The sequence below is a fragment of the Dromiciops gliroides genome, chromosome 6, assembly GCF_019393635.1.
Source record: "Dromiciops gliroides isolate mDroGli1 chromosome 6, mDroGli1.pri, whole genome shotgun sequence".
NCBI lineage: Eukaryota > Metazoa > Chordata > Mammalia > Microbiotheria > Microbiotheriidae > Dromiciops > Dromiciops gliroides.
The window spans coordinates 256,564,065-256,579,762 of NC_057866.1; the positions used below are offsets into that span (position 1 = coordinate 256,564,065).

Genomic DNA, 15,698 nt, shown 5'->3' on the forward strand with positions numbered 1-15,698 from the left:
AGACAAAAATGTATGGGGGCTAGCAAAAAGACCATCTGTAAGACAAAAAACATGTAATAAAGGAAAACGTGCCATCAGCCTGTGAAGACAAATGGGAGTCAAATTAGGAAGAGAAGTTAACGATGCCAACTCTAGTCAAACATGATTAAACTAATTCTTGAGTTTCACAATAAGCTTTCTTAAATTGGGGGTGGGGGGAGAAAGGATTGGATCCTTGTTTATTAACGAGCTTCATAAATGAGACAAATACAATTAGTGATGCTTCATTAACTTTTCCTTTATTCTGAGTGGTAATCCCTCAGATCCCCTCTAACTCTACTTTTGGAAAAACATCCATCAGATGCTGACTTAAGTAGAAAAGAAACAAAGCGAGTCATCAATATACAGTTTCTATGATACAGAATACACAATAAATTATATCTACATGCAATGTCTACAGTTACACGATGTAAAAAAATACAGTCCTTTTTATGTACATTTTTTTAAGATTTACATTTTTATGTACATTTTGTAAACTTTTTAAAAATACACTTCTTTGTACAAAACCCAAAGTGTACAAAGTTTATCAGTTCGCACATCACCATTCTTACCGCTGTACCAAAGCACAGACATTTACTCACACACATGACTACAGACATCTTTTTACTTCGTATTTCAGCCTTGGCCCCCCACCCACTCTAATACCGTTATTCTTGAAATGTGAATTACATTCTATTGACTTCCTGTATTCTTGGCGTACAATGTAATCATACCAATATGTGATTTTTTTTAATGCAACAAAACCAGGTGTTTGTTGTCACATCCACATTTATCAATTCCACATTTACCCAGTTAGTTCTACGTAATAACCTTATCCAGCACTAAGAGCTTTTATACATATGCATGCAAAACTCGTTTTGATTACAGATTTTATTAAACACTAAAATAAAGGGCTAAAACACTTAGACTTAAAAAGAATGCCAATACTTGCCAAGCTTAGCTTGTCAATTATTTATGTAGCTAATATGTCAAATTCAACTAAGACACTAAATATTAAAATGCACACGAGCAAGACGACTACATGTTTAAGTTTTGCTGGGTCTGTATTGGATATTACATTCAATTTTTAAAAAGATATCCTGACATGTTTGAAAGTACCCTCCATGACGGAAGACACATTTGTGAAACTGTTACAAGGGCTATCCGCTGTCCCTGCCAAGAGAGCATAGGCACACTCCCAATGTTTAAATGACAATACCTGAAGATTTTCTGTGAAGCTGTAAAAGACCCATATATAGCTAGACTGCATTTATCTAAAAAAAAAAACCCTCTGAAAAGTAGTAAATTCAAGGTTTTCATTATCCCTCCCCTAACCCCCCCCAGCTAAAAAACAACCAAACACATGACTATTCAGAAGAAAAAAGTGCCATCCTAAGTATTTTCACTACTTGTCTAAGAAGCATAAACCCATTTAATGGCTTAGAATTAAATATGAAAATAGGCCAGATCTGATCTGAATAATGAACAGAAAGCAGGTGGATCCAGTCCATGCAACTCCTTCCTGAAAGATAAGGGGAGGGGAAGACTATCCCCTCTTTATTGCTTAGAAACCTGTAGGCGGACTCCCAACTTGTACTTCGTACAACGAGATTTCTAAGATTGGAAGCACAGGGCTTGTGCCACCTTGAAATCAAAAAAGAAGGTGCATTCTCGATCGCTGGGAGGAGAGCTGCTCAGACTTTCTTCTCCACAACTCATATCTTCACAAGAGTCCTCACTGAAAAGGAGCAAAAAGAACCATCTTATTTACGATACACTTGAAAACTTTATGGAACCACTTCAAATGTAATCTTGAAATCACAAGGTCAAAGAGTGAGGCACTTTTCTTTTTAAACCTCCAAAGGCTTCCCAATGTAAACTCTTCTGGACCCAAATGAGAACCTCTCGGTTCTCTTTACTTTCAAGAGGGAGCCTGCGTGCCAGAATTACTCACTGGTGAGCAAGCTGCTGCTCCAGAGACAGTTAATACCAAGGCCTCTACCAACACCCACTCTTTCCATCCAATTAGAAAACACGATATATTTATACAGCACTTTAAAGTTTACAAAGCACCCTACAGACTACAGATATGTTCTCCTTTGGTGCTCACAACTACCCTGAGAGGAAGGCCCTACTCTTATCTCCATTTTACAGATGAAAAACTGAGGCCGAGAGAGGTTAAGTCATTTAGCCACGGCCCTAGGAAGTATCCAAGGCAGGCTTTAAACTCAAGACTTGTGCATTTTTAAGTCTAGTGCTCTATTCACAACTCCAAACAAATAGTATACTATACTGCTTGGCATCTGGATTATTAATTACAATCAAAGTAAAGATAGTCTTCTGATTTCACATAATTGTATCTTTTATAATACTCAAGCAGAAGATAAATGCATCATCCTTGAAATGTATTTTCAGTCTCATAAAATGTCTACAACTGGAAGGAACCTTAGAGATCATCGTAGATCAAACCCCCTCGTTTTATACATAAATAGCAACAAATGAGTCAAATATGCAAAATAAATCATGGTCTACAAAGGAAAATAAATTGGATTTATGGTCATCCTCCAGAGACTTGACTTCAGAGCTACAGTATACCATGCTAGGTACTGAAAGTTAAATCTTTTTCTTTTTTTTTAGTGAGGCAATTGGGGTTAAGTGACTTGCCCAGGGTCACACAGCTAGCGTTAAGTGTCTGAGGCCGGACTCAGGTACTCCTGATTCCAGGGCTGGTGCTCTATCCACTGCGCCACCTAGCTGCCCCAGTTAAATCATTTTTTAAAAATCCTCATAGGGGGCAGCTAGGTGGCGCAGTGGATAGAGCACCGGGCCCTGGATTCAGGAGGACCTGAGTTCAGATCCGACCGCAGACACTTAACACTTATTACTAGCTGTGTGACCCTGGGCAAGTCACTTAACCCCCATTGCCTCACTAAAAAAGGGAAAAAAAAATCCTCATGGATTTTTCAAATTGTTTCTGTTAGCTATAAAATATTTTGAGGGTAGAATCTCTAAACTACCACTATGAAACCATTAAAGAAAAATGTTTGTTCTTTTTTTGGTTTTGCTGATGAGGAAAAACTCTACATTGTGGATGGCTTTGGCCAAGCAGATTGCCAAGGTTCTGATGCATGTGAACGTTCATTTCCCTTTCCTGATGAGGGTCTGCACAACAAATACAGTAGCCGTTTCAGTAATTAACCAGAATTTTACATTTCTGAAAAGCACAAACTCAAGTTATTACACAGTTAAGCCAAAGCTAATCAGCACTTCCAACACGGAATAAGTTCTCCTTTTCTAGGGTTAGCAATCAGCTGGTTTGGTATTTCTCCAAAAACTCAACAATGTTATCCTATCAAAGTTCCAGGGGAAATATGAAGCTAAAAAGAATGGGAAGTCACACTAGGTGCATCCTCCACAAATGCCTGTTTTTCCCTCTAAATCTGCCTGATTTTGTTTTCAATAAAACACTTTCAAGGGTGTGTGATGACATAAGCTGCACAGACAGAAGCAAAAGAATTCAAATTTTCTTTCCTCTCAGCACTCCTAGGAAAAAACATCTCCACAACCGGATTACACACACAGCTGTTTAACCTCCAGTGAGTCACTTCATTGCCGAGCCTGTCTCCTCATCTGTCAAATGAAGAAATCAGACGAGATAGCCCCAATGTTCTGCTACCACCATGTCAAACAGCAAAAAGAAATGTCAGAGACAGGCCTTTCCTCACAGGCAGCGGGCTCACCTCTGACTCTCCTCAAAACAGCCCCCCTCTGGAATCGTGGGCAGCTCCGGGACACTGTAATAGCTGTTGTGAAGATTCTGAGCCGTGCGTCGTGACACAATCCACACGAGCTTCTTGTGGTCGGGTTTGCAGCACTCGGGAGAAGAGTACTCTGCTAAGCATTTTGAAACTAACTCCCTCCAGTAAGAGAAATCAGCGTCATTAATCTGAAAAGACAACTTTATTCATTTCAGAAAATGAGAAGACACACACAATCTTTAAACAACAGTCTGAATCAGGCTCCAGAGAGCAAAATGCCCAGGTGAGTGATCCAAGATTTACTGAGGACACTTAGTGTCAATCCTGAGCAATCCCCTGAAATTATACTACGTACTCTGAAAGCTTTTTTATCCACACACTTGTTTTCACCTTGTCTCCCCCATTAGACTGTGAGCTCCTTGAGAGCAGGGACTGCTTTTTGCCTCTTGTAGGTGCCTAGCACATCGTAGGTGGTTAAGAAATGTTTACTAAGTCGAATTCTAGCTTTGAATATATTAAGTAGATGAAAATTTGCTAAGATATTTCTTAAATTCCTTTTAGGACTTAAGAGATTTCTCAGAAAGGAGTTATTTCCCCAAACAATAGAGAATATCACTTGCTTTTAAGGAAGACCTCTAGTCCTTTAAGTTCCCTTGACAACACTATGGTCCCGTTACCACAAAGACTTTCAGTCATTCCACAAAGAAGAGCTAGAAAAGAATTCTAATAGCTAGCATTTATATAGCACTTTTTTTTTTTTTTTAGTGAGGCAATTGGGGTTAAGTGACTTGCCCAGGGTCACACAGCTAGTAAGTGTGTGTTAAGTGTCTGAAGCCAGATTTGAACTCAGGTACTCCTGATTCCAGGGCCGGTGCTCTATCCACTGTGCCACCTAGCTGCCCCCTATATAGCACTTTTTAAGCTTTGCTACACACTTTATAAATATTACTTAATTTAATAACAATAATGATGATAGCCAAATTTATATAGTGCTTTCTGTGGGCCAGGCACCGTGCTAAGAGCTTTGGTTATTTAGCTCGTTTGATCCTCAACCACACCAGTAGACAGGGCTGTTATCCCCATTTTACATATGGGGAAACTGAGGCAAGTGGATTAAAGGACTTGCCCAGGGTCACACAGCTAGAATTACCTGACAGTCTCCTCACTTGTCAAGTGAGGAGAACAACAGCAGCTCTACCTCCCACGACTGCTGCGACAATCAATGAGGTAATAATTGTCCGGCCCTTGGCACAGGGCCCTGCACAGAGCAGTGCTTTAGAAATGGTAGCTTCCTGTTCCCGTGGCTATCGTTCTTATTCTTGACCTCAGGCCTGGCACCCCCTCCACAAGTCTCTAACAGGGCAGACAAGCACACCCATGAAGCCATGCAACAGGAATGTATATGTGTGTACAGATGTGTAGGAAGCCCACATCTGCCCCACTCCCACATCTCTTCTGTCTGTCCCTAGTTTCTTCACCTGATCCTCACACTGCCAGGTTTCCAGTCCCCCAGCCCTCTGGCTGCCTCCTTTTGCCTCCACCCCTTCCAACATCCAGGGCTACACAAAATAATGCCCCAGATGGGGTCTGACCAGGGTGGGGCAGAGGAGAACTACAGTCTCCCTACGTGCAGATACACTGGAGATCCAAGAACATCCCAGTAAACACAGGAACTCTGTTTGTAAGCATTCATCCCCATGTTTTGGTTTCCTATGTGTGACTTTTAAAAGTAAAACTCCCTATAATACAGAATAGTTTACCTTGGAATGCTTTTGAACAAGAAGAAGAATTTCCAATAATTCAATAGATTTCAAAGTTTCCACTTCTAGATTGAGAAGGCACAAAGCTAATACAGACGGCTGTGCAAAAAAAAAAAAAAAGAGTGGTGTGTGTGAATTTCCTCAGTATATTCATCAAAATCTCATAATTATGCTGTTACTAAATTTCTTTTAAAGATACTTACTTTTGCTTTTGAAAAAGTTAGTCGGCAGTTGCAAGCTTTTAGCTGAGCCTCCAATTTATCAAGGCTCAATACTTCTTTCCTATGAAACATAACAAAGGAAAGAAGTTTTACACTGATCCATAATGATGGCTCAGATTAAGATTATAAATACTCTCAAGATATACTTTTAAAATTTAGAGCTATTTAAGGGGAAGCATCAGAACTGGACTTAATTTTACAAAGTGCATACATTAAGCGCCAAGTTGGCCAATGATGCTGTAATTATGAGATGTGACATTGAGCAGCGCTCACCTTTCTGAAGTATGACGAAGTACGATAGTGTGGTATAAGTGCAAAAAGTTTAAGGCAGTAGTAGCTTCTAATTCATAGTGCAACTTTTCAGAAATAATCTTTTCCATCCGTTTTATGTCGGAAGCAGTGCATTTGCACTGACTAATTCTGATGACATCATGGGTTGATGGAATATTGCATTCCTCTTCAATTATTCTAGCAGCCAGAAGAAAACAACAGACTCCAATGCAAGACAAATGTTTGGGCTTCACCTGAAGAACAAAGATGTCCTTAGACTCTCAATGTAGCAAATGATTTTTAAAAAGAGAACGACAGCTGACAGCACATTTTATAGCATTTTACACGCATGACTGCATTTGAGTTTTACCAGTCAAGGAGGAAGGTAGATTTTACGGAGGATCAAACTGTAAGTCACAGAGGTCGTGTGACTTTTCCGTGGTGTGAAGCCTCTGAGTGAGGGAGCTGGAACGAGAACCTAGGCCTTCCTAATCCCAAATCCCACATACGAGAAAGGACAAGGCCCTATCACTTAAGAAAGGCAGGTTTCAGCTTGATGCACAGAAACATTCAAACACTTCCTGGGAAAACTGTGGGTTCCCTCTCATTTGAAATCATTAAGTGAAGGCCAGATGACTACTTATCAACTCAGATTTTGCACTAATAATATTTATATATTGCCACCCCAAAAAGCTCTTCTCTATCAGTAGGTATCAAAACAGGCAAACCTATCAAAGTGTCCAGATACAAAAGAAGCTTGCTACAAGGATTCTACAGCTCATCCTTTAAAAAAAAAAAAGAATACTTCCAAATTCCTCCCAGAGAATGGGCATCTTAAGCAACAATAAGTTTAAATTATAAAATTTTTTAAAAGCAGCTGTCCCACTTTTTAAAAGTGTTCTGAATAATGGTCAGTAATGATCAAATTGAAAATATTTGCTTGGATAACTGTACTTCTGACAGCAAGAATTACACTGTCTTCCATACTTCAGTTTCTCCAAGACTGCTATCAATGTCAAACAATGTCCCAATACAGCAAACACTTCAACACTGAAACCACAATTGCTGTAGAGCTCAAAGCAACACTTCCTCATTTTTATCTGCTTAGCTAGCTGTCTTCAAATGTGCGTGTGCAGGGGATGGGAAGAGAAGCCATGACCCCAGGTTGTGTCAATGCACCCCAAAGGAGATAGGACAGGAGGAGGAAAAGAGAACCAAACACTTGTAAAACAAACAAGAGGCCCTGGGAGACCTTTCCTTCTCAGCCCTCAGCAGCCGTGGAAACAGACGGAGTTCTTGGTCACTATGCTCTTGATGTTGTTGTTTTTTGTTTGTTTTTCATTTTTGCAGGGCAATGAGGGTTAAGTGACTTGCCCAGGGTCACACAGCTAGTAAGTGTCAAGTGTTTGAGGCTGGATTTGAACTCAGGTCCTCCTGAATCCCAGGCTGGTGCTTTATCCACTGCGCCACCTAGCTGCCCCCAGTCACTATGCTCTTGAAACAAACACTGAAGACAAGTCACGGGCTCTTCACTTTCTATCTCAAGTCAGAACTATCCAAAGTTCTTTAATAGCTGGTCAAACTTCTAGTTTCGGTTTTCCAGTTACTCCAATGGATCAGATTCCAACATTCCTGTCTGCCCAGCCTGTGTAACTCTTGTCCATATTCTCCCACAGTTTGCTACAGAGTTTACCCAACACCCCGTGCTGTAGGCCTTTCTCCATGTCCCCCTGGAACCCCCTGCATTTGCCATGGGACTAGCCCATCTTCTGTCTTGTTATACAATTCCTCGATAACATCCTTTACTCTTGTTCTTCTCTGAAGTCCCACCCTGGTTATTGTTAGCGTTTGGTCAAACCCACCAGGAGCCCCTCTGTGTGTAAATGACCTTTCCCTCTTCAGTCAGTGGTGTACCACATGTCACCACCATACTGCAGCATCAGTAAAGTGTTAGTAATGACAACATGGGCCTTTGGTTTCATAGGAAGCCTGAGGTCAGTAAAAGAGCTTTGCAATTTTCAGAAAGCAATCCAGTCTGCTTGCTCTCTTCCTTTTCAACTGTAGGCCACGTCTGTTGTCCATTCATACTTGTCTGCCCCAGATATCCATGTAGTTGGATAAGTTCTCTATATAGAATATATATTTATTTCCTATCTAAATGCATGCTAAAATCTAGAAAATAAGAATTCTTCATCCACTTGGTCTTTCTTGTGTGGATAGACAAGCAAAACTCCTTTAAGTAATTAATTACAGGTCTTCCAGAAGCTCTGTAGTGTTCTCTGGCTTGATATAATCGGTATGATGTCATCTACAAACAGGAATACCTAGAGGTCTTCACCACCACAGGCATATCCCAACTTGACCTGGAGCTTTTGCTCAATCTCCTCCATCACAGTGGTGAAGTGTGTGTGTGTGTATGTGTGTGTGTGTGTGTGATTGTTCTATGCGTGTGTGTGTGTGTGTGTGTGTGTGTGTGTGATTGTTCTATGCCATTCCTGCTGTTTGGGATTGGCAATTCATCAGACAGGAAGGATTACTTCTGTCGTGTCTTCTACGGAATCCTCAATGATCTTAATACATGGATTGGAGGCACTGAGAAGAGCCTGTGGGGAATCACTTTCCTCTACTAAGTCAAATGCTCCTTTATTTTTTTTAATCAATCAAATATAAGCACGATGGGATCACAATTTTATACATACTTTCTCCAATTTATAGTCAAATGGTAAAGACGTGATCTATCATTGATAATTGCTCACTACTAATGAATGGCCTTTATCGACAATGTCCCCAGTTCCTAGAAAGATTACTCTTAAAGCCTTTATATAGATGGGAGATCAGGCATATGGACTGGTAGGTATTGATGTTCTCTTGGGTTATTTTTTCCCCCAAGATTAATAAGGCCTGAATTCCCCGCCCCCTACACACAAGCCTTGGTATGTTTCTCCAAGACAATTTATCACTACTTTCAATGCTTTCAAAACTATACAGCCTCAAGCACAACTCTCCTCTTGTCTCCTCGCCCCCTCAGCCCCATCCTCTCTTCCCATCTTTATTCTCTTAGTGCTATTTTATAAACCCATAGATTTAAAGCTGGAAGGGACCCTTATTTTGCCAATGGAGAGGGGAAAAACACGCAACAAAACTGAGGCCCCGAGAGGGTAAGTGTGTGACTTGCCAAAGACACATAGTAAGTGTCAGAGCCAGGATTTGAACTCAGCGCTCTTTCCCCCGGCTCTTCCATGAGCTACCTTGGGGACTATGTGGAGTCAGTGTGTCTGTGCTGCTTATTCGGAGTGCTTTTGTTGGTGGTCCTGTCACTGCAGCCTTGAATGCTTCTGAGATGACTGCTCTCCTTGACCTGACTTCACTTCTGCTGCTCGGTCTGTCTCCCTTCCTGGGCAAGCAAGTTCTGATTCAGTCAGTGTCGCCATCTTTCCCCTCAAAGGCTTGATGCATCAGGTTCTTTCTCAGCTATTCCTGCCTCCTTGTTGTGGCAGTTCATTATAATAGTTTACATTTTGGTTTCGTTATAGTCTGTATCAATGTCACTTGTTTCCATTACCAATTTTGTTTTCAACAATTTGTTCAAATAATGCAGTTAAAATTTTTAACCTACATGTGTCCGTGTACACACAGTGCGCGCCACACAGACATAGCCCTCCTTTTCTCATTCTCTCTCTCCTTTTTAAAGAAATCTGGATCTTAGCTCCGATGACTTCATGGTCTGACTGCATACAAACAGCCAGCTCAGGGATAACTCTTATTTCAATGATACGTCTTTTCCTCCCTCTTAAAATGTATTGGTTTCATTATTTGTGATTACTTGGTGCATTCCATGTCCAGAGCTTCCCATTCTCTCCCTTTTTTTCAAAGGAAGTATTTCAAACCGAGACATGAGGCTTCTGTATAATCTACAAATCTTTGGCCCCCTTCCCATCTTTCTCCTGAACCATATTCCCCCAAATATTTCTCACCATCTCCACCTTTTTCCCATCTCTGCACTGAAGTCTCCATGTAGCAAAATTAACAGAATTGATCTGGAAAATCTTATCAAGTTCTTATAGAGGTTCTCTTCTACTCTGTCCTCAGCAACCATTGCTGATATGTAAGCTGCATTTATATTCATGCCGGTCTTTTTGTAATTGCTTATTTAGTACTGTAATACAGAGTGACCAAATGTCCTATGCAATTTTTTTTTTTTTAGTGAGGCAATTGGGGTTAAGCGACTTGCCCAGGGTCACACAACTAGTAAGTAGTAAGTGTCTGAGGCCGGATTTGAACTCAGATACTCCCGAATTCAGGGCCAGTGCTCTATCCACTGCACCATCTAGCTGCCCCACAATATTTTTTTAACCTCTGTGCATATGAAAAAACCCTTTCAGCCAATTCTCTTCCTTACTATTACTATAAACTATCTTTGCTAGTTATTGTGAAGGATCGCGAGCTATCCGATTCACCTGCAAGTTCAGTCAATAAACATTAGGGCCTTCTTTCTTCTTATAGCAATAGTGATATAATTCAGCTCCTCCAGTAATATATCCAGTAATTGTTACTGGATGAGGACTTCACACTTAAGAGGACCTTCAGTTAAATTAAAGTTCACTGGTGGTTTAAGAACTGTTTGATTCTTAGCACCCCTGTCACCATCGCCATGGAAGCCCAATTAAATTTTGGAAACTCGAATATCATGACCAGTTTTGTACCACTTCAAGTATAACAACACTGCACTTCTATCTCTCTGCTCTCATCGTAAGTAGAACAGACTCCAGGGAAAATACAGGCATTATTCCAGTCACCACTTTAGCTCAAGCAAGCCTTGTCACCTTGCCTAGATTATTCCAACAGTCTCCTAATTGCACTCCGGTCTCTTCCCACTCCAGGCCATCCTATACACAACACAAAGTAATTTTCTGAAAGCCAAGATCTGACCACATCACTCCCCAACTCCAACTTCAGGGGTTTCCTATGGCCTCTAGGATAAAATGTGAACTCTCTATTTAGCTTCTCCAGCCTGGTCCCAGCTTATCTTTCCAGGCTCGTAGACATTATTCTCCTCCCCCCTTTGTAGTCCAGTCAAACTGACCTTCTCTCTCCTCCACTCCCCATACACACACCACTCAAGTCTCCTATCTGTGTCTTGGCACTGGCTCAACAACCCAGCATGCACATCTTCCTCATCACAGAGAATCCTTCTGTCTGTAAACCAGATTAAGCAGAACCTTCTACATTCAGCCTTTCCTGCTCTCCCCAGTTACACCCGTGTATAAAATTACTCTCTTTACCTACATATGTACCTGTCTCCCGGATTGGAATGAAAGCTCTAAGGGTCAGGACGGTTTCGTTCATTGTATTTGCATGCCCAGTTCCAGGTACACTGTAGGGGCTTAAAAATGATTGACTGGTTGGATGTACTGGATATGTTTACGTATGGGGGGAAGGAAGTTCAGTCAACACTGAATTTCTACAGAATTATCAAATACATTCTGAACACTTCACTCTGGTTTAGCAATTATATACCCTAAGTACTAGAATCCCAAATACAATCTAAGTTTAGGTGTTAAATTTATGAACTTTAAAAACTTCTGCACATGGGCATTTTTGTTGTTTGACCATCTCATTACAAATTAAAAGAATCCTCACCAGCCTCAACCATTTTAAAAAATTAATCCATAGTCTTTCCTTCTCTCCTCTTCATCCCCAACTTGAGCTATCCTGGCTAGAAAATGAGTAGTCTATTTGGGTTTGTTTGTTTGTTTTTTAACTCTCTACCTCACCTAGGTAGTTAAATCATTTTGAATAAGTGACTGACTATAGTCTGACTGAGTACGCCTCATTGTGTGGGGGAAAGTTTGAATCGACTTGTGCTGGTCTTAAACACCACAACATCCTACTGAAAACAAACCCACAGAGGGGGTACTTCTGCTCCGGTAAGTCGGTACCTTCATAAGAGCCAGGAATCGATCCAAAATGTTGACAGCCAGGACAAATGTTTCAGTTCGTGATCCAAAAAAGTTGGCTAAACTCCTAAGATCTTCCACCTTAACATTTCTCAATCTCGGACACAAAGTGTTGTCATTCTACAATAAAGATGAAAGTATTTAAAAAAAAAAAAAAACTTCCTTGTAACCAAGGTTAAAGCTCTTAAGTGATTAAAAATGAAAGGATGACAAACTCTCTTTATGTTGAAAAGAACTCTGGGAAACATGGGATTATTTAAGCAAACAGCAACACTTCCATTATCTTAAAAGGGAACTGAGACAAATCAAAACCAAACTTTCCCAATCACTAATGCACATTCTAATAAAACCCGTTTGAGTTATTAATGCATATTGCTGCTCAATGGCACAAAGGTTTAGCAGATCTTCCAAACAAAGCGTGCCATCAAATTGGCGTGTTAATACAGAGCAACTGCCACCACAGTGCAAGACGACAGGATGTAGAATTCTAAGGGACCTTAAAGACCCCCCCCTTTTTTATGCAGGATGGGCACACTTCCTCCCTTGAATCTTGGCTCCAGCCCTACGTCTGCCAGCATTCTTTCAACCTTAGTCCCGTCCCTCTGCCGCTCCCCCTCTCCCCCCGCCCCATTATCCTGTCTATATCTTATCTGGACAGTTTCGTGCATGCCCCCCCCCCCCATCAGCCCGTGAGCTCCCTTTCTCCAGCGCTCGCACACAGCAGGCGCCTAATAAATGTCCAGCGTCAGTGACTTTAGTTAATGGTCCCCGAGGTCCTGAGTGGCTCACGCAGCCCGGGGACTTCGGCCCATTCAACCTCTTTCCTAGAAAGCTCTCCAGGCCAGGCCTGGTGAGCGGGGACTCTGCAGACCCGGCGGCGAGGAGCGGCCCCGGGGTGCTGGGGACAAACTTGGGGTGCCCACCCCGGGGGGGGGGCCTTCCCGGTGCACGGGGCTCTGGCTCTCTCTCGGGAGGTTTGCTTGGGGGGGGGGTCCACCAGCCCGGGCGCCCCTCCCCCTCACCTCGGAGGCCGCTTCGATCAGGCTCAGCCCCTTCTCCCGGGGCTGGAATCTCTGCTCCTGCTCCAGGTAGAGGTTCAGCAGCCGGAAGAGCTGGACCCCCTCCCGACCGGCCAGCTCCTCGGCTCCCAAGTCCTTCATCTGCGGCCCAAGGAGAGGCAGAGATCAGACGGGCCCTCCGGGGGCTCCGCGGCCTCCCAGCAGGGGGCATCTGGCGAGCCAGCCCCCCCCCCCGCCCCTCCCGCACCCCACCCCGGACACGCCCCCCTCCCGCCTCCCTCTCCCTCCCTCCCGCGACAGGAATGGGGGGAAGGGGCGGCGGGCCCGGGCCGTAAGCGGGTGTCACCAAGCCTGAAGTAGGCGCCTACTGTGTGCCAGGCACAGTGCTCAGCGCCGGGGAGGGGGACAAAGAAAGGCCGGGGGCAGCGCCGGCTCCGGGGGCAGCAGGAGCGGGGCGCCCCGGCCCCGGGGAACAAAGGAAGCCCCGGCGGCCGCCCACTCACCGCGCCGGGGTTCCCGCTCCCGTCCCCGTGGCGCCCCGGCCAGGAGAGCGCGGGGATGGGGACGGGCCTCCGCGACCAGCTGCTCCGTCTGCGGGACCCTGCGGGTCAGCGACCCCCCGGGGCCCTCATCCACCCGCGGCCCAGCGTCCCCTCCGCCGCCGCCGCCGCCGCCGGCCTCACAGCGCCGGCCTCACTGCACCGGCCTCATCGCAGCAGTCCTTCCCCGTCCCGACGCCCCCCCGCCGGCCCGCAGCCCTTCGGCCTCCCCCACCGCACTTCGGCCTCCGCCGCCGCCGCCGCCGCCGCGGAAGGAAGCGCGAGCTCGCCCCTTGTTTTTGTTTTGAGCTCCCAACGCCCCCGAGGGGGAGGGGCACGTGACCCGCGGAGGGATCCGGGCGAGCCCGAGAGAAAAAAAGAGTTCCTCTCTACAATCGCTCACCCTCCCGTGAGAACCGGCTCCACAGAGCCCACCCCATTGAAAAAATTCTACTTGGAGGGGCCGGGTTCTGTCTCGGGGCGTCGGGACACTGGAATCTATCGTCTGCGGGGCCTTGGGGGCCGACAGGGGCGGGGAGGGGAAATGGGGTTGGCGGAAGGAGATGAGCCTTCAGACGAATCACGACCTTTAAAGATCCCTGATTTGTTTTGTTTTCACTGTTTTTGAAAAGTCCGCCCAAAGTGGCCTGCCCTCTGATTGGTTAGCGTTGGGTAAACGGAGCGGTGATTGCTTGCTGCAACTCTGATTCTGGATTGGTGGAGAAGAGACGGGTTTGAGTTCTTGGATTGGCTCTCTCCGTACCCAAGGTCTCTATCTGCCTTCGGGCCTTAGCAACTCTATTGTTTGGAGTACGCATGCTCAAATGCATGCATTTTTCATCGCTCCATTACCTATTCTCCCCCACCCCCACCTGTCCTGGGAGAATTCCATCCTGGCTTCTTGCTTCCCGAGAGCCCGGCCGGCCAGGTTTGCAAAAGCCTGGTGGCACAAAAGTATTTCCTAGATTGGTTCCGAACGTAGGGCCCCTAGATCCGAGCTAGATTTTTAAAATTCTCAGGCCGGGGAACCCGCCCCCCTCCCCTTACCTGTCTGTGCTGCATGCGGGGCTATGCAAGCACCTACAGCGATGCTACGATGGGAGGGCCTCCCTGGGAGGACGCCCAGAAGCCTGTGGCCATGGGTCACCCCTGAATTACCGTGTTGTCTTTATTATAATTAGGGTGACTTTGACAAGGCAACACCTCTCTCCCACGGCACCACACAAAGGAGGTGGCAGAGGGGCCTAAGGCAAAAAAAACTTTCGCACGGGTTGCTTTAAGAATTATGCAACTGGGGAAACGGCAGATTGTATAACCAGCCCCCATTTCCCCTTACCAGCTCCCCCTCCCCCCGAAAAAAAACACATTTTCAGTTCTGATCCATACACACAAATACAGATAAAGATTTGGGGGTCTTCTATTTTGCTAAATACGTGAGTGTATATACATACATGCATGCATGCATATATTCCGGTGGACTTTTATATTTTGCTAAATATGTGCGTGCGTATACATACATACATGCATGCATATATTCCAGTGGACTTTTATATTTTGCTAAATATGGGAATGCATGCGTACACACACACATACATCTCTAAGTCTCAGGCAACAAGAGGCTTTTTTTTCCCTCCTCGCTCAAGCAGCTAAAGAATTTTAGAAATAGATCTCTGAGCACCTTCTCCTCTTGAGCAGACAGACAGAAGCTGCCAGAGAGAACAAAGCCTACTGGGGGAGGAGTGTGCAAGGAGCTAACAGCTAGTGCTGTCCTTGTCCTCCATCATCTCCCTGCTACTTTGAACTGGGCTTTGAATGTACAACAACAACAACAAAAAAGGCATTCCCCATGAGCCATTTAATTTATAGGCAACAGTAATTGTACATAATTTTTGTTTCATCCTTTTAAATACTGGAACAATTAGACTTTACGTCATTTTTTGCTGAAACTCTGTCCTGACAAATAAATACAACCTAGACCATGGGATGACCTGAAAAACAACAAAAAAAGAAAGAACCAGATTCCAAGAAAGAACCAACTCAGGGTCTACTGGAGGAGTTCTTAATCTTTGTAGTGTCATCAGGAACCAGTGACAGGGAGTTTGGTGAAACCTATGGATCTCTCCTCAGAATGAGGTATGAAACTAAAATTATACTAA

The 15,698-nt window shown here is 44.2% G+C and overlaps 1 protein-coding gene across 1 annotated transcript; it reads right to left on the reverse strand.

Annotated features, from left to right (window-relative positions):
* Positions 1 to 256: 256 nt before the first annotated feature.
* CCNG2 (cyclin G2) lies at positions 257 to 13,752 on the reverse strand. Its single transcript, XM_043972000.1, has 8 exons — positions 13,507 to 13,752; positions 13,007 to 13,144; positions 11,967 to 12,104; positions 6,031 to 6,281; positions 5,740 to 5,818; positions 5,537 to 5,635; positions 3,759 to 3,964; positions 257 to 1,756 (listed from the first exon to the last, which is right to left on the reverse strand). Exons 2-8 carry the CDS (start codon positions 13,142 to 13,144, stop codon positions 1,633 to 1,635), a joined length of 1,035 nt encoding a protein of 344 aa, XP_043827935.1. The 5' UTR covers positions 13,507 to 13,752; the 3' UTR covers positions 257 to 1,632.
* Between the last annotated feature and the right edge of the window lie 1,946 nt (positions 13,753 to 15,698).

Excerpts from the sequence above, each read along its gene's own strand:
- CCNG2 (XM_043972000.1), bottom strand. The coding sequence starts at position 13,144 with ATGAAGGACTTGGGAGCCGAGGAGCTGGCCGGTCGGGAGGGGGTCCAG. Across the intron at positions 12,105-13,006 it reads TGATCGAAGCGGCCTCCGAG|AATGACAACACTTTGTGTCC; the intron begins GTGAGGGGGAGG and ends TCTTTATTGTAG. Across the intron at positions 3,965-5,536 it reads TTGTTCAAAAGCATTCCAAG|ATTAATGACGCTGATTTCTC; the intron begins GTAAACTATTCT and ends TTGTCTTTTCAG.